At 41.0% G+C, this 18,565-nt stretch overlaps 1 protein-coding gene and 1 pseudogene across 1 annotated transcript in view; both read left to right on the top strand.

Annotated features, from left to right (window-relative positions):
* The window catches only part of LOC126145228 (uncharacterized), a 31,766-nt gene extending 21,088 nt beyond the window's left edge, over positions 1–10,678 (top strand). The window contains exon 3 of the mRNA XM_049915541.1: positions 10,374–10,678. Within this exon, the coding sequence (XP_049771498.1) occupies positions 10,374–10,573 (200 nt within the window). The 3' untranslated portion in view covers positions 10,574–10,678. The remainder of the gene's footprint in view (positions 1–10,373) is intronic.
* On the top strand, positions 4,680–4,797 carry LOC126164157 (5S ribosomal RNA; annotated as a pseudogene).
* Positions 10,679–18,565: the final 7,887 nt, after the last annotated feature.

Below are 18,565 nucleotides of genomic sequence, written 5' to 3'. Positions count from 1 at the left end.
TTTTATCCGTGGACAAAAGTAATGTGGAAATAAACGAAATACGCTGTTTCAGTCAATAGGTATGAGAATAAAGTATGTGAAAACGAGACCTAACTATTTGGAATAGCAATTATTATGATCGAGCGGTATTAGTGGAACCTTTTCTGTTTGTTAACTTTCGTCAATAAGGATTTAAAGCTATCAGTAGTAGGAAAATACGAGGTATCCGCACTGTAAGCAGAAATAATATGCCAGACATATTTTGTACAGACGGTGTCAACAACGCGTAACTATTTATTTATTTCTTTAACCTGATCTGTTTAGGGCCCTCAGTCCTCTCTGATATCGGACCAACGTTTCACAAATGTTCAAATGTGTGTGAAATCTTATGAGACTTAACTGCTAAGGGCATCAGTCCCTAAGCTTACACACTACTTAACCTAAATTATCCTAAGGACAAACACACACACCCATGCCCGAGGTAGGGCTCGAATCTCCGCCGGGATCAGCCGCACAGTCCATGACTGCAGCGCCTGAGACCGCTCGGCTAATCCCGCGCGGCAACTTTTCACACGTACAGTATATATTACATAATAGTTACCTAAGAAAATAACAATTTTAGTATGACAACTAGTTTTAATAATAATAATAATAACCTATTAATAATAATGTAATAATACTAATTACTACAAATATTGGAAATATACAAAGTAGATCCTAAATTGATACAGTTCTTAAACATAGTAATGAAAAACTGGAAAACCACACTTAATATCCAAGCAAATTCAAATAATGTCACATCACAGCCAATACAGATTAAGCGTGGAATATACCAAGGAGACTCATTAAGTCCTTTCTGGTTCTGCCTTGCTCTGAACCCACTATCCAACATGCTAAATAATACAAATTATGGATACAATATTACTGGAACATACCAACACAAAATCACACATTTGCTATACATAGATGATCTAAAACTACTGGCAGCAACAAATCAACAACTCAATCAATTACTAAAGATAACAGAAGTATTCAGCAATGATATAAATATGGCTTTTGGAACAGACAAATGTAAGAAAAATAGCATAGTCAAGAGAAAACACACTAAACAAGAAGATTACATATTGTATAACCACAGCGACTGCATAGAAGCGATGGAAAAAACAGATGCCTATAAATATCTAGGATACAGACAAAAAATAGGAATAGATAATACAAATATTAAAGAAGAACTAAAAGAAAAATATAGACAAAGACTAACAAAAATACTGAAAACAGAATTGACAGCAAGAAACAAGACAATAGCTATAAATACTTATGCTATACCAATATTGACCTAGTCATTTGGAGTAGTGAAATGGATTAACACAGACCTAGAAGCTCTCAATATACTTACACGATCACAATGCCACAAATATAGAATACATCACATACATTCAGCAACAGAAAGATTCACATTAAGCAGAAAGGAAGAAGGAAGGGGATTTATCGACATAAAAAACCTACGTTATGGACGGGTAGATAATTTAAGAAAATTCTTTATAGAAGAGCAGAAACTAGCAAAATACACAAAGCAATCACTCATATGAATACATCGGCTACACCACTGCAATTTCATAACCACCTCTACAACCCTTTAGATCACATAACATCAACAGATACAAAGAAAGTAAATTGGAAAAAGAAAACACACATGGCAAGCACCCGTATCGTCTAACACAGCCACACATCGATCAAGACGCATCCAACACATGGCTAAGAAAAGGCAATATATACAGTGAGACAGAAGGATTCATGATTGCAATACAGGATCAAACAATAAACACCAGATATTACAGCAAGCATATTATTTAAGATCCCAATACCACAACAGATAAATGCAGACTTTGCAAACAACAAATAGAAACAGTAGATCACATCACAAGCGGATGTACAATACTAGCAAATACAGAATACCCCAAAAGACACGACAATGTAGCAAAAATAATACATCAACAACTTGTCATACAACATAAACTAATAAAACAACACGTTCCCACATACAAGTATGCTCCATAAAATGTACTGGAGAATGATGAATACAAATTATACTGGAACAGAACCAATATAACAGATAAAACAACACCACATAACAAACCTGACATCATACTCACCAATAAAAAGAAGAAATTAACACAACTAATCGAAATATCCATACCCAATACAACAAATATACAGGAGAAAAAATTGAAAAATACACCCAACTGGCTGAGGAAGTCAAGGACATGTGGTTCAGGATAAAGTTGACATTGTACCAATTATACTATCAACTACAGGAGTCATACCGCACAATATCCACAAGTACATCAACGCAATACAGCTACATCCAAACATATATATACAACTACAGAAATCTGTAATTATTGATACATGTTCAATTACCCGAAAGTTCCTAAATGCAATGTAACATATACCGCACAGTTAAAAGGAAGTCACGCTTGATCAAGGTCCGCGTCGCTTTCCATTTTTAACCAGACTTAACGTCTGAGAAAGGAAAGAAATAATAATAATAACGTCTGAGAAAAGAAAGAAATAATAATAATAATAACCTAATAATAATAATAATAACCTAATGATAATAATAATTATCTAATAACAATAATAATAATAATGATGGTGGTAGAGAAAAGAACAGTTTATAGGTCTACTAAATGTAGGTTTTCTGATACAGCGAGTTCTGGGAAAAGGAAATTTAAAGAGACTGTATCGGCTAAGAATAATGGGAAGCGAGGAAGATCAGGTTGGAAAGGGGGATCGAACAAGGGCAACGGATGCGTATAGGGACAATGTTAATCTTATCGTTGCTTTAGTAGACATATCATATCCTGCCTTCTGAAGATGGAGATATTATTTTCTTCTCTAATACTCGTATAATTCAGGACAGTGTTCTAGAGGCGCCTCCTGCTGCAGAGGATTTGGAGAAGACGGCTGAACGATGGAATGGGACAGAAAAGATTTTGGGCTCTCGGGAAGAGGCATTTTTATGCGACACCGTCAGATGCTATTACACAAATATTGATGTGCTACGAATTTTTATATCTGTAGCTCTCCCAAGTTAAAGGAATTCGCTGTCCTTCTTTTTAAAAAGAACCCTCCCCGTTCTGCTGTATCTATTTTACTTAAAACCGAGAAAGTAAGTCAGCATTGATAATTGTTAATATCATCGTAGAAAATTATCTATTTAATAACTGTAAAACACTTTATTTTTTTCATATCTTTGTTTATATTGTTTCCCTCTATGTCAACTGATCAAAGAAGTGTAACATCCGCAAATCCGCAAACGGGTGTGTGCTTGGATTCAAAGGGGACAGGGTATGAAATACTAAGCCCCATCATCTTCTTCTTTTTTCTTTCTTCTTCTTCTTCTTCTTCTTCTTTTTCTCCTCCTTCCTCTTCCGTGCCTCCTCCCGTGTCTCTCTAGGGTCGACATTATTATACAGGTTGTGACAGTGGTTGCCCTTCAAGAACGTTTTCTAAATTTTTGTGTAGCTTGTATCTGAGGCAGGAAATGGATACTAGCCTGGTATGCACCTAGTTCCATGTCGGAAACCGCCTGAATACCACAGCCAGGCACACTGGACTCGCATTCGGGAGGACGACGGTTCAATCCCGAGTCCGGCCGTCCTGATTTAGGTTTTCCGTGATATCCCTAAATCGCTCCAGGCAAATGCCGGTATGGTTCCTTCGAAAGGGCACGGCTGACTTCCTTTCCTAATCCGATGAGACCGATGACCTCGCTGTAGGCCGGCCGGTGTGGCCGTGCGGTTCTAGGCGCTACAGCCTGGAACTGTGCGACCGCTACGGTCGCAGGTTCGAATCCTGCCTCGGGCATGGATGTGTGTGATGTCCTTAGGTTAGTTAGGTTTAAGAGTTCTAAGTTCTAGGGGACTGATGACCTCAGAAGTTAAATCGCATAGTGCTCAGAGCCATCTGAACCATTTGAACCTCGCTGTATGGTCTCCTCAACCAAAAAAACCCAACCCAACCACAGCCAGGCTCGCTGGCTCACCATCTGTCGACGTTAACCGTGATACGGACCAGAACCAGCCCAGAATCCCGGAACCGGAGAGCTAACGCGTTCGGCTATCCGGGCTGATATGGAATAAGCCGCATTTAATTAAAAATTACTGTGAAATAAAAGCAAAATAAAGTTAATCTGTGCGAAAGTGTAAGCCTGTTAAATCAGAATCTACTGCTGTACTTGGATCAGAATAACGAAGTGATTGACAGCTACTTGTTCACAGGACAGCTATTGCAACAACCACCAACCAGAGGATCAGGTTAAGGAAGGGTGCACACGACCGACAGTAGGTGGCCGACAGAAATGTTGGCAAATAAACGCACACGTCAGACCGTTTCTGGGAACGCGCTCACGACCTATAGTTCGTTGATAGTTATGAATTAAGATGAATGCACAACTGCAATGCATAGGTATATATCTGAGATATCGACGAAGAAGACAAAAGCGACGAGCGCAAGTTCATCTCTTGAGAAACGTTAAGATGAAGGTCGCTTGAGTAGACCAGGCGGTCGACATGATGAACAGGGTAAACTTCTCTGATTTGTTTTTTTAGATCAGCTTCAACGCACGTTTTGAGACCTTATCCTAATCTATATTTGGTGCGAAGAAAAGGATTTTTTATAGATTATGTAGTGCAAGGGGCAACGGCCTTGCCGCAGTGGATACACCGCTTCCCGTCAGATCACCGAAGTTAAGCGCTGTTGGGCGTGGCTGGCACTTGGATGGGTGACCCTCCAGGCGGCCATGCGCTGTTGCCATTTTTCGGGGTGCACTCAGCCTCGTGATGCCAATTGAGGAGCTACTCGACCGAATAGTAGAGGCTCCGGTCACAGAAAACCATCATAACGACTGGGAGACCGGTGTGTGCTGACCACACGCCCCTCCTATGGGCATCCTCAGTTGACGATGACGCGGCGGTCGGATGGTTCCGATCGGCCACTTGTGGCCTGAAGACGGAGTGCATGTAGTGCAAGGCTTATCATGGAATGCACATTTAGAATTTTGGCTAGTATTTGGAGGATATTCCACAGAAGGTTAGGCATTATTCTGGCACATACTGTTCAAATGTGTGTCAAATCTTATGGAACTTAACTGCTAAGGTCATCAGTCCCTAAGTTTACACACTACTTAACCTAAATTATCCTAATGACAAACACACACACCCAAGACCGAGGGAGGACTCGAACCTCCGCTGGGACCAGCCGCACAGTCCATGGCTGGCACATACTATTCATATTTTTCAAGCAGCACACAACTCTGTAAGAAACAAAGGCGGTATTAGATTTGAAGGTAGATTACATGGACCAATCTTTGAATATGTCACTGCAAGGCACAAGAGGTACAAATGGCGAAATGCCAATTAGGGATTATTTCGCTTATTACTTTGTCACCACAAGTGTCAGTTCATTGGCGGTATGATGAAGCATCTAAGTAATACATAAATGAAGTTAGAATTTCCTTACCTCGCTTTATTTTATCCTTCAAATCCAGATCATTTCAGTTACCAATCAGCTCCACACATACTTCCTCCCACAGTTTTTCTATTTATGTTTCTGCCATGATATTCTGCACCGCAAGTATGATAACAAAGGACTGTATTAATATACATTGTTAACACAATGCATCAACACAGAGTGACAGCTCAACCGATAGTAGTGTGCTTACAGCCATTTAAACGCGTATGCATATCGGATCAGGGTCGAGTCGGTAAGAAAATAGAACTTGTCTCATCTTTTTTGTCGGCCCGACTGTTTTATAGGTAGTGTGCTTGCTTCTATTACAATACATGATGTCTATTACAATCAACAAAATAGCCGCTGACCGACAGCCTATCGTGTGTACCGTCCACAGTACCGCATTCTATTCTGCTCTGTCCGCCGTTGTCATATCGCTCTGCTACCTCAGGTGCTAGCTACCACTGTCAGTTGCAGACGACTCTTGCGGCCGGTAACGTAACACCAGTGATTCGTCTTTGTTGTTTGCATTGTTTCTCTGTGCGGCGTGTCTATTTTAATTGACGTAATACGCTAAATTAGTTGTGAAAGTGCGCAGAAAAATGAGAAGACTACTACCACCCGACGAAGCAAACCGATGCTGCACGATAACGACCAGCGTATCCAAAACGGAAATGCCCAGATGTTGCGGCAATAGCCATATTGTGTGCGCAGACAAACTCACATCGCCCCTCCATAACCCGTTGTTATTTTGATCAGGGTATAGGTAACATCCACTGCGTATCTTCATCCCATGCATTGCAACGTGCTCTGATCCTCCTTGGCATCCGCAATACGTTCGAGACGTTGCCGTTCAAGCTTATCTCACTCTTTAACGACGACCATCCTTTCATCATCCAGCGTCAACCTACATCACATTAGGCATGGTGATGTGTTGTGTTTTTCTTGTTTCCCTATTTTTGTCCTCCCCATATATATCGCTTACATGGAAGTCCATTATTGAAGTGATCGATACTCACTGGTGTCGAAAGGTTCCTAATATGCACGAGGCTTGATTATATCACTAGGTAGATTGTAGTACTTATGCAGATATGAAAACTCCTGCAAGGACAACCTAGCTTCGAGAGCTGCATCAATCCAGTGTTTGAAGACCACAGCGGTAATAACAACAGCAACAACTGGTAGTAATATTAGGTCATTAGGGTTGCGTGACTCAGTCTCTAAAAAACATAACTCTTATACAATCGCTTTGTGAACCGTATATCTGTCTGTGTGTCCGGCCGTTAATACGCCTTTTCCTCAGTAACGGGTAGACTTTTAAAGTTCAAACTTACGTCGCATATTAGGGTCCTTGGTCCGTTAGCAGTATAAAGCTTCTAAGTGAATGCAATCTAAAAGATACAGACATTTGTCACATAATTTGATACTCGAGAACTCACTCATCAAAACCTACAGAGATGAAATTTGGCAAGAAGCAAGGTTTAACAGTAAAGGAAAGAAAACAATGCGAAAATTGTTAATTTGTAATTACATAACACGAACAAATATTTTGTCATTTTTTGTCCATCTCTTTGTGTCTGCCCATCTGCTAAGACACTTTGTCTCTATAACCAGTTGCCGTATAAAATTCAAAGTTATGTCACGTACTAAAGTCTAAAGCCCTTTGGCGGTGTAAAAATTATAAGCTTTCTAAGTTAGTGCAATCAAAAGAAACAGCCATTTATGTCACATATTTTGATACTCGAAAAAAACTCCCGTGCTTTCCGCTGCCCTAGAATCATGAAATTTGGCAAGAAGCAAAGTTTCACAGTACAAGTAAGGAAAAAAATGTTAAAATTATTAATTTGTAATTACATGACACGAAAAAATATTTTTTGTCTTTTTATCCGTTTGTGTCAGGCTGTGAACAGGATGGCTTATAAAAATCAAATTTATGTCACTTACTAAGGTCTACTGTTCCTTGGCAATGTAAAAGATTCAAGGTCCTAAATCAGTGCAATCAAAATGTGTTGCAACTTATGTCATATATTTTAATACACACAAACTCGCTCATCAAGACCTATAGGGCCTTCCCGTTGACATTGAATCATGAAATTTGGCAAGAAGCAAAGTTTCACAGTACAAGTAAAAAAACCGGGAAGTTGTTATTTTGTAATTATATCACATAAAAATAGCTTTCCGCCATTAGAACATAGACTGCATTCATCATCCATCAGAAATATAGTAGACGATCGTTACTGCATGGAAACTTAAAGTGTAAGTTGTAGTCAACTTTTAGTAAGTAAATAAATGTTTTATTAAATCTTCTATATCAATACACGAGGGTAGCCCCAAAAATAAGGTCTCCTATTGTTTTATAAGTACAGAACTCTGTTTGTGTGGCAGTTGGTCACACTGTTATGAAGAGTGCTTCACGCGCTGTGTGTAAACATGCGCACGCCGCACTGAGACGCTCGGTCTTGGCTTGGCAGTCGTTGAGAATGGAGCAGCCGTTGGATGTTACCGCCAAGTGCGAATTGCGCGCAGTTATTCGGTTTTTGAACGCAAAGGGAACTGCGCCGTCTGAAATCCATCGCCAATTGACGGAAGTGTATGGTGAGCCGTGCATGGATGTCAAAAATGTTCGTAAGTGGTGTAGAGAGTTTGCAGCTGGTCGGATCGAAATTCACGACGAACAGCATGGCGGCGAGCTGGTATGACATGGGCATACAAAAACTTCCACAGCATCTACAAAAATGCATCGACAGAAAATGGTGATTATGTCGAAAAATAACTAAATGCTCAAGGTGTAAACTGATGTAAACCATTGTAGAAATAAACAGGTCTATGTACTTACAAAAAAATAGATGTTACTTTTGGGATTACCCTCGTATATAAAGTGAAGTCTTCTGCTCGCTTCTTTCTGTATGTCCAGACTAGTCTGACGAATTACTGTAGATATTTTGATACGATTTTAGAATTCCTGGAACCAATATCTTCCCAGTGTCTATAAGAAAACATGCAAAAATCTTGGAGATTCTTATATATATAATAGTCTTCGAACCGAGAATCTCCAAGATTATATATATAATAGTCTGCGAACCGAGAATCTCCAAGATTTTTGCCTGTTATACACTACTGGCCATTAAAATTGCTACACCACGAAGATGATGTGCTACAGACGCGAAATTAACCGACAGGAAGAAGATGCTGTGATATGCAAATGATAAGCTTTTCAGAAGCTTTTCAGAGCATTCACTCAAGGTAGGCACCGGTGGCGACACCTACAACGTGCTCAAATATGGTTCAGATGGCTCTGAGCACTATGGGACTTAACTTCTGAGGTCATCAGTCCCCTAGCACTTAGAACTACTTAAACCTAACCAACCTAAGGACATCGCACACATCCATGCCCCAGGCAGGATTCGAACCTGCGACCGTAGCGGTCGCGCGGTTCCAGACTGTAGCGCCTACAACGTGCTGACGTGAGGAAAGTTTCCAACCAATTTCTCATACACAAACAGCAGTTGACTGGCGTTGTCTGGTGAAACGTTCTTGTGATCCCTCCTGTAAGGCGGAGAAATGCGTACCATCACGTTTTCGACTTTGATAAAGGTCGGATTGTAGCCTATCGCGATTGCGGTTTATCGTATCGCGACATTACTGCTAGCCTTGGTCGAGATCCAATGATTGTTAGCAGAATATGGAATAGGTGGGTTCAGGAGGGTAATACGGAATGCCGTGCTGGATCTCAACGGCCTCGTATCACTAGCAGTCAGGATGACAGGCATCTTATCCGCATGGCTGTAACGGATCGTGCAGCCACGTCTCGATCCCTGAGACAACAGATGGAGACGTTTGCAAGACAACAACCATCTGCACGAACAGTTCGACGTTTGCAGCAGCATGGACTATCAGTTCGGAGACCATGGCTGAGGTTACCCTTGACGCTGCTTCACAAACAGGAGCGCCTGCGATGGTGTACTCAACGTCAAACCTGGGTGCACGAATGGCAAAACGTCATTTTTTCGGATGAATCCAGGTTCTGTTTACAACATCATGATGGTCGCATCCGTGTTTGGCGACATCGCGGTGAACGCACATTGGAAGCATGTATTCCTCATCGCCATACTGGGGTATCACCCGACGTGATGGTATGGTGTGCCATTGGTTACACGTCTCGGTTACCTCTTGTTCGCATTGATGGCAGTTTGAACAGTGGACGTTACATTTCAGATGTGTTACGACCCGTGGCTCTGCCCTTCATTCGATCCCAGCGAAACCCTACATTTCAGCAGGATAATACACAACCGCATGTTTCAGGTCCTGTACTGGCCTTTCTGGATACAGAAAATGTTCGACTGCTGCCCTGGCCAGCACATTTTCCAGATCTCTCACCAATTGAAAACGTGTGGTCAATGGTGGCCGAGCAATTGGCTCGTCACAATACGCCAGTCACTACTCTTGATGAACTGTGGTATCGTGTTGAAGCTGCACGGGCAGCTGTACCTGTACACGCCATCCAAGTTCTGTCTGACTCAATGCCCAGGCCTATCAAGGCCGTTATTACGGCCAGAGATGGTTGTTCTTGGTACTGATTTCTCGGGACCTGTGCACCCAAATTGCGTAAAAATGTAATCACGTGTCAGTTCTAGTATAATATATTTGTCCAATGAATACTCGTTTATCATCTGCATTTCTTCTTGGTGTAGCAATTTTAATGGCCAGTAGTGTATGTAGTTAGGTCTGCACGTAATCCTGAGTACGCGAGTTCTACTCCCACTTGGCCGGTTTTCCTGATGTTACAGTTTGCGTGGAGCAGCGTATATGTACATGGTAATACGATTTTTATTTCCGAGTGCTGAAGTTCGTCCGTGAGAGTGGGACGTGTGGTGTTGCAGACGAGGTGCCGGCGTGGCTGATCCGCGAGAAGCGCGTGCTGGCGGTGAGCATCTGCAAGCCGGACGCGCCGCCGCACCTGCTGCTGCTGGGCCGCAAGCCCGAGTACCCGCTGACGGTGGCGGCGCGCCTCGGCCGCTCCATCACGGGCGCGCGCTTCCGCTCCGGCTTCCTCTGCACCGCCACCGTGCGCTTCACCTGAGGCCGCCGGCGCCACCGCCGTCGCCGTCGCTGCACCCCACCCCACCCCGCACCGTCCCACTCTCCCATCGCACCATCTAACATGTAAAACTCACCAATAAAACTTTTTTTACCCGACTTCTTTGTACTTTATTACGAGCGACCACTAAATCCTTCATTGAAATTCATCCATGCAAATTATAAAAATGGATGTACGTGTGTGTGTAAGGATGAACGTATGTATGTATGTTCCACATCTCCTCTTAAACCACTGGACTGATTTCAACCGAACTTGGTACACATATCATCTATTGTCTCCGAAGGATCACTGTTGGGGTAAGAACCACCCACCTTTCAAAAGGGTGGGGGTAGGGGTGAAAAAGTAGTATAGCCTATGAAGCGTGAATACCCATGCTTAAGTTATCCAGTATTTAAGAGTGAGAGCACTTAAAGACTTGCAAGAAATTTTACATACAATTTCATACCTGAGCCGGCCGGGATGGCCGAGCGGCTCTACGCGCTACTGTCTGGCGCAGGATCGCATCCTGCCTCGGGCATGGATGTGTCTGGTGTCCTTAGGTTAGTTAGGTTTAAATAGTTCTAAGTTCTAGGCGACTGATGACCTCAGAAGTTAAGTCCCGTAGTGCTCAGACCCCTTTTTTTTCATACCTGAACGAAATTTCTCTCGCTGAAGACCCTAACAAAATAATAAAAGGAAAAAAGTTTGTTGCTTACACGTTCGCTGTTCATGCAGTAAAACTGCTAGACTACAAGAAGCATGACGTTTTAATTTGTTACTTCTTTACTGATACCTCTATTCGCAACACATTTCGCATACGGCATCCACATATGTCGTTGAAAGTACCTAGATAAATGTCGTCTTACGGCGTGTAGTTCAGGACGTGTGATCTCATAAACACGGAGATGTGTGAGCATGCATGACTTTTTAATTTATTACTTCTTCACTACTAACTCTGTTCATAACACATTTCGGAGACACAACGCACATATAGCACTGGATGTACCTCCAAAATTATATCATTGTACAGCACATAGTTCAGGAGATATGACGATGTAGACATTAAGGTGGGTGCAAATGAAACTGCAGGGCGAAATTTGCTATACATACAGGTGAAATATGTGTGCAAATATGTTAAATATGTACGAAATACCGGGTGATCAAAAAGTCAGTATAAATTTGAAAACTGAATAAATCACGGAATAATGTAGATAGAGAGGTACAAATTGACACACATGCTTGGAATGACATGGGGTTTTATTAGAACAAAAAAAAATACAAAAGTTCAAAAAATGTCGACAGATGGCGCTTCATCTGATCAGAATAGCAATAATTAGAATAACAAAGTAAGACAAGGCAAAGATGATGTTCTTTAAAGGAAATGCTCAATATGTCCACTATCATTCCTCAACAAAAGCTGTAGTCGAGGAATAATGTTGTGAACAGCACTGTAAAGCATATCCGGAGTTATGGTGAGGCATTGGCGTCGGATGTTGTCTTTCAGCATCCCTAGAGATGTCAGTCGATCACGATACACTTGCGACTTCAGGTAACCCCAAAGCCAATAATCGCACGGACTGAGGTCTGGGGAACTGAGAGGCCAAGCATGACGAAAGTAGCGGCTGAGCGCACAATCATCACCAAACGACGCGCCCTAGAGATCTTTCACGCGTCTAGTAATATCAGGTCGTTCTAATAAAACCTCATGTCAGTCCAAGCATTTGTTTCAATTTTTATCTCTCTATCTACATTATTCCGTGGTTTATAAAGTTTTCAAATTTATACTGACTTTTTTATCACCCGGTACATTTGACATGTGCGTATGCCAGCAAAGTCATAGGTAAAACCCTCATCCTAGACCCTGGGACGATTTCAGTCAAATTTGGTACATATATTAGTTGCAATTTGGAAAGAATTACTTTAGCCTCCAGCTTGAGTGAGTGTAATAATGTAGAGAGGGAAGCGAGGACGAAGATATGGACAGGCAGTGAGGGAGAAGAAGGAGATAGGCACATATAGGAGGAGGTGGAGATGGACAGAGATAGGGGAGGGCGAAATGGACAGACAGATGGGACAGGACGAGATGGACAGAGAAAAGAAAGAGGAGGAGATCGGCAGACAGGGGCAAGAAGAGACAGGCAGAGAAATGAGGCAGGAGGAGATGGACAGAAGGGGAGGAGGAAATGGAAAGACAAAGGGGAGGAAATGGAGGCAGAAAGGAAAGAGGAGGAGATGGACAGATGAGGAGGGAGGATGAGATGGAAAAAGAGAGAGAGAGGAAAGAGGAGACTGACAAGGAAAAGGGAAGGAGGAGACTGATAAAGAGTGGAGGAGATGGAATTAGAGGGAGAGGAGGAGATAGACAGAGGGGGCAGGAGTAGATTGACAGAAACAGGGAAGAGGAGGACAAGGGAAGAGGGAGGTGCAGGAGGAGATGGACAGAGTGGAGGCGGAGGAGATGGACAGGGACAGGGAGCATAGATTAGAGGAAGAGGACAGGTGGATAAGGAGAGGGGTGGGTAGAGAGAGACAGGAAGAAGTGGATAGAGAGAGGGGGGAAGAAGGAGATGGAAAGAGAGTGGGTGCAGGAGGAGATGGATAGAGAGAGAGGTAAGGAGCAGATCTAGAGCGACAGAGAGGAGGGAGAAGGGGATGGACTAATAGAAGACTGAATAAATAAATACCCAGGTAACACTGGCATTATTACCTAGTAGAATTATACAGAAGCTCATATGGTGTTGATGGATTATGAAACAGAATTCTGAAAAGTCGTTCCACCTTAATAAGTCATGTCCTTAGTTACAGGTACATATGTAATGCATCACACACAGGGAATCTTTTTCAGACAGGAACAACTCATGCAGCTATTAATCATGTTTGTAAGAAAGATGACAAGTAACAGTTAAACCGTTATCATCCAATTTTCCTAGTGATATCTTTTCTCAGGATATTTCAAGAGTAATCTCACATTTAATTATAATTTATTCACTGTATCACAGTTTGGATTCCAGAAGGTTTGCTCAACTGAAATTTCTGTTTACACGTTCAACAACCAAGTGAAGGTTGACGCAACGAAAACCGGCCCTGAGCAGTGTTGCCAACTCTCAAAAACGAAATACACTAAATGTTTATACAAGGAAAAGCCAAAAAGAAAGCGGAAATAAAACAAGATGCATTAGTGCACTGTTTTATTTTTGCAACAATTATACTGTGTTACAGACTAGCCTGAATTTACATTTATTTTCAAATTGTCGAATCTACTGGGCATTATAGTAATACAAACAATTAACTGCGAGAGTATATCATTATTTGAATTACATACACTTGCTACTGTGGGAACAATAGATTTGCATTGTGAAAAGTTCAAAACAGATCATATGTGGCACTATACATATTAATTTAAAGACTAATTTTTATCCATGAAACATACATTGAGAGAGGACGAGTTACTCTCACTATATTCAAGGGTACAATTTGACTTTTATTTTACACCCAAGACATTTCTGTGAGTTATCACCCTGAGCAGACATTGATGGTAGCATGTATGTTGTTAATGTATGTGGGATATTTATGGTGGCTATCCTTCGAATAGTATTGTCTGGAGTTGAGGACAAGCAGGCAGTTTGGTCACTTAGTAATAAAACTTGCAGTGGACGTTTGGGGCTTGAAAGCCATGTGCAGGTATTAGGAAAAGGAATATCTCAAAGCACTTACCGGGAACAGAATGCTGGGCCCAAGAATTTCTTGCACTGGTGTGCTGACTACGCATTCGGTCAAAGAGGCGAAAAAAACTGCCTAGCTGGACCTACCTGTTAGGTGCCTCTTGCCACAGCGGGGGCAGGGGCGTGAGAGAAATCTAGGTCGCTATAAAAATTTGCGAGTTTCCTTATTCACCATGGGCCGGACACTGAAACGTCCCCTTAGAAAATTCAATGAATTACTGTGCTGATAAACCTCTTACATTATTTGATTTTCAAACAGCTGAGCAAAACTGAACGTACTCAGACATTTCTCTCTTTACTTATTCTGATCATCACTAAACTGACACACAATATTTTTAGCGCAACGCAATCTGACTTTCAATAATTCCTACAAAAGAATGGCCCTGACTAACAATAACCTATACCTTTTATGAATCACTTACCTCACAAAAATCTTCGTTACTCGAACTACTGCAAAACAGCGAGTGCCAATACTGCCAGCTAAATAAAAGATTCTAACTACTCAAGGCGCTAACTACTGCTAGGCATACTGAGCAAATGAAGGATTTTGATAGATAACAAACAATGTATTTACCTTAATAGCGTTCAAAAATAATTTTATATATATATATATATATCAGTTCATGACATCCAGTCTTACAAATTTACTGTCTCTGATGGACACACATCCAGATCATCTGCTCTCAAAACTCCGCCATCTCTCTCCCTACGTCCACCACTGCTGGCGGCTCACCTCCAACTGCGCAACGCTATGCGCTGTTAACAGCCAAGTGCGCAACACTACAATAGCAAATTCCAACAATGCCACCCAACCACAGACTGCACACAGCACAACCAGTGATTTTCATACAGAGCGCTACATGGCGGTGGCGTTACCAATATAAGAACCTAAACCCAGCCTACTTACACAGTCCCCATGCTCCCCACAACAAATTTTACAAATTGTTTTGGGCACTGGCCAATATATATTTGTTAAAATTTTTTCACAATAACAATAACAAAGAAATGGAATGCACACACTTATTGATACAATGTTGGTCAAAAGCTAAAATTTTCTCACAGTTCATAAAGACAGTCCTGATCGTTCATCACAGTGTTTTTCTCAAAGTCTGAGCAGTAAAAGAAAATTCACATGGAAGTAGTAGATTTCCATGCAGTCTTGAAGAAGTAGTCCTTCCAATGGAAAGACAGTGCTGACTCTTGACATGCAGACAGGTAATGGGCCACAACAGAGCAAACCCACAGCAGAGTCATTCGAAGTTTTGAAGAATATTGGTAAGTAGGTCATCACAGAGTGTTTTTCTCCACTATACACTAGTTGTTTTGCCAAACCATTTTCTTATAGCTTTTCAATGCATTTCTTCCAATTCATCACAACTCGTTCTCTTACATAGCGTACCCCATCTTAAGCTAACTTAAATCTACTGAGCTCAGATATAAACTAAGGGACAAGGCAATGCAGCAGCACAAAACAATTAACACAATCAGCAGTGACAAAAAAATGCAAATTGGCAAAGCAAGCAGCAGTAAATCTAAATTAGCAGAGCCAATGCAATAGAGCAACAAGAAAAATAAATCAGTAGTAAAACTGGCTTAACAGAGTAACACAAAGTCAAATTCAGTAACACTATGCCTGACAGACAGCAGCAGTAAATTCTATAACTTATACCTAAACATGACAATGCTCAACCAGAAAAAATATTACACTAAAGACAACAATGCAGATAAGGGAAATGTCTATTCAAATCTTAATGTCTATGTAATTAAAGTGGTGCACCACAACTTATTCTACAAAAGAAATTACCAAGTACTTGAAAAGAAAATTATGTATGCAATTCCTGTGAAGGGAAATGTCCTTTTGTGCTCCTTCGTTTTTTTTTTAAGTAGATCGTAAAGCTATTATTTACTGGATCTGTAGGCATAAAATATTTATATTAGTTCATCTATAAAATTTTATTTTAACCAATGCTGCAGTGCAGCTAGAAACTAGATATTAAACAAAATGAGCAATCTCTCAACTACAAAGACAATAGATGTAAAATGTTTCTCACCATTTCATTAGGCATTTTAGTAAATATCATAAATTAAGAGCTCCACAGTGTAATCATATGTTTTCAAGTTCGAGCGTGTCGTATTTGCGATGCTTTCTAGAAAGGAATGTCAGTAGAGAGGTTAATGGTCTCTTTTTTTACACCTAATGGCTTTTTCTCCAGGCAGGGGTCACAACTGGGCGCTCACGATGCATTACTTGAAGGTCACTTAACTTTCTTACTGAAATATTTACAACAGCAGTGACAGTCTCATATAAAAATTTCACAGGTCGAGAATTTGCGTTGCAAATGTTGCATGGAGGCTTAATTAAATACAATGCAAATAATTTTAATTTTGGTAGCTGTCTGTCCGGTTACACAGTCTCGTAACCGGTTGGCCCTGACTAGTATTAGTCCGCAATCTGAGTGCATAGAATAACAACAAAAAATGAAAGGAAATTTCCGTTAACACAATTAGTTAATTAAGTCCCCAGCAACTATAAAAGCTACGAAACAACAAAGCACAAGTGTAACTGTTTTGTGTGCGGAAGTGTGATTCAATGTACACATCTGGCACGGTTCTTCCTCAATGCGACAAGATGCTTTAAACGCCATTTACAATGAAGTAATTAAAGAACCAGAAATACTATGATTGCACATAGAAACCAGAATTACACTCTAATACATGAACACAAGCCAGATGCTTTGTTGACTGAAACTGTGACCAAGAGGCATTGTTCTTTAGGAAATTTGAAATACCAAAAATTTTTTGTTACCTCATATATATTGACGAAAAATACACTCTGATCATTACAGCATCCCCAATCGAACAGCATCGGCTGTCTAGCCCATCAGAACAACTGCACACGACGTGCTCACAACTAGTACTGCTATCGACATCCTCTCAACAAGCACTGCCCACAGCAACCTCAGAACTACTACTGCCCACGGCAACTTCTGAACTACCACTGTTCAAATGGTTCAAATGGCTCTGAGCACTATGGGACTCAACATCTTAGGTCATAAGTCCCCTAGAACTTAGAACTACTTAAACCTAACTAACCTAAGGACATCACACACACCCATGCCCGAGGCAGGATTCGAACCTGCGACCGTAGCAGCCTTGCGGTTCCGGACTGCAGTGCCAGAACCGCACGGCCACCGCGGCCGGCAACTACCACTGCCCACGACAACTTCTCAACTACTACTACCAGTGGAGGCGGCTGAATAATACTCTCTGGTGCAATCTCTGGTGGTGTGACACAGTGTAGCCAACCTTTCATACGCCCGTCCTCCACGGGCTAGAATTTGATGGTATTTTTGCCAGCATTGGTGGTGAAAATACCACCAAATTTGCCCAAAAAAATACAGACAAAAATAAAAGATAATATTAATAAGTAAATATCACATAACTAAATAAATTTTGGCTTTGCACTGACCCTTCAATAACCTAATATATAAAATACAGTAAGGAACACAAATGCTTTCATACATGTGATATTACGTAATAGTTTACACAAGTATGATTCAATCAATGGCACCAGCAATGACGAATAGGTGTAGGTAAGAGTCTCATAATATTTCATAAACAGTAAATACACAAAAATCAGTTTATACAAATATTCACATAAAATCCTTTCAATAGTTCAATAAGCAAGTAGCACTCCTCAAAGTAGTTGACAGTTCCAACAGTAGCACCCAGCAATGGTGAGCAGGCGCAGACACCAACAAGTGACATCATCTCAGTAGAAGCAGTTCCATCAGTGGCACCCAGCAATGTTGAACAGGTGCAGACACCAACAAGTGACATCATTTCAGTAGAAGCAGTTCCATCAGTGGCACCCAGCAATGTTGAACAGGTGCGGACACCAACAAGTGACATTATTTCAGTAGAAGCAGTTCCATCAGTGGCATCCAGCATTGTTGAACAAGTGCAGGTAACAGTCTGTAATATTCACTATCACTAATCAGACAATTCATCAGAGTTCATTAGCAGAAATTAAACATTTCCAAGTGGCACCCACCAATGTTAATACGTGTAAACACGAACAACAGTTTGAATGCACACACAATTGCTTTTACAAAATTATTATCAATGCTCTTAGGCTAAACATACAAATTGTAATAAACACACATATGATATCAGATAATTGTCATATTAACTATTACAAATACACAAATATCAGTAAACCTATAATATTTATGGGTGTCAGTGCAAGCCACAACAAACAAGTAAAATAATA

The sequence above is a fragment of the Schistocerca cancellata genome, chromosome 2 (genome assembly GCF_023864275.1).
Source record: "Schistocerca cancellata isolate TAMUIC-IGC-003103 chromosome 2, iqSchCanc2.1, whole genome shotgun sequence".
NCBI classification, from domain to species: Eukaryota; Metazoa; Arthropoda; class Insecta; order Orthoptera; family Acrididae; genus Schistocerca; species Schistocerca cancellata.
Note: the sequence above shows the minus strand (reverse complement) of the source record. Positions and strands in the feature narration are given on the sequence as shown.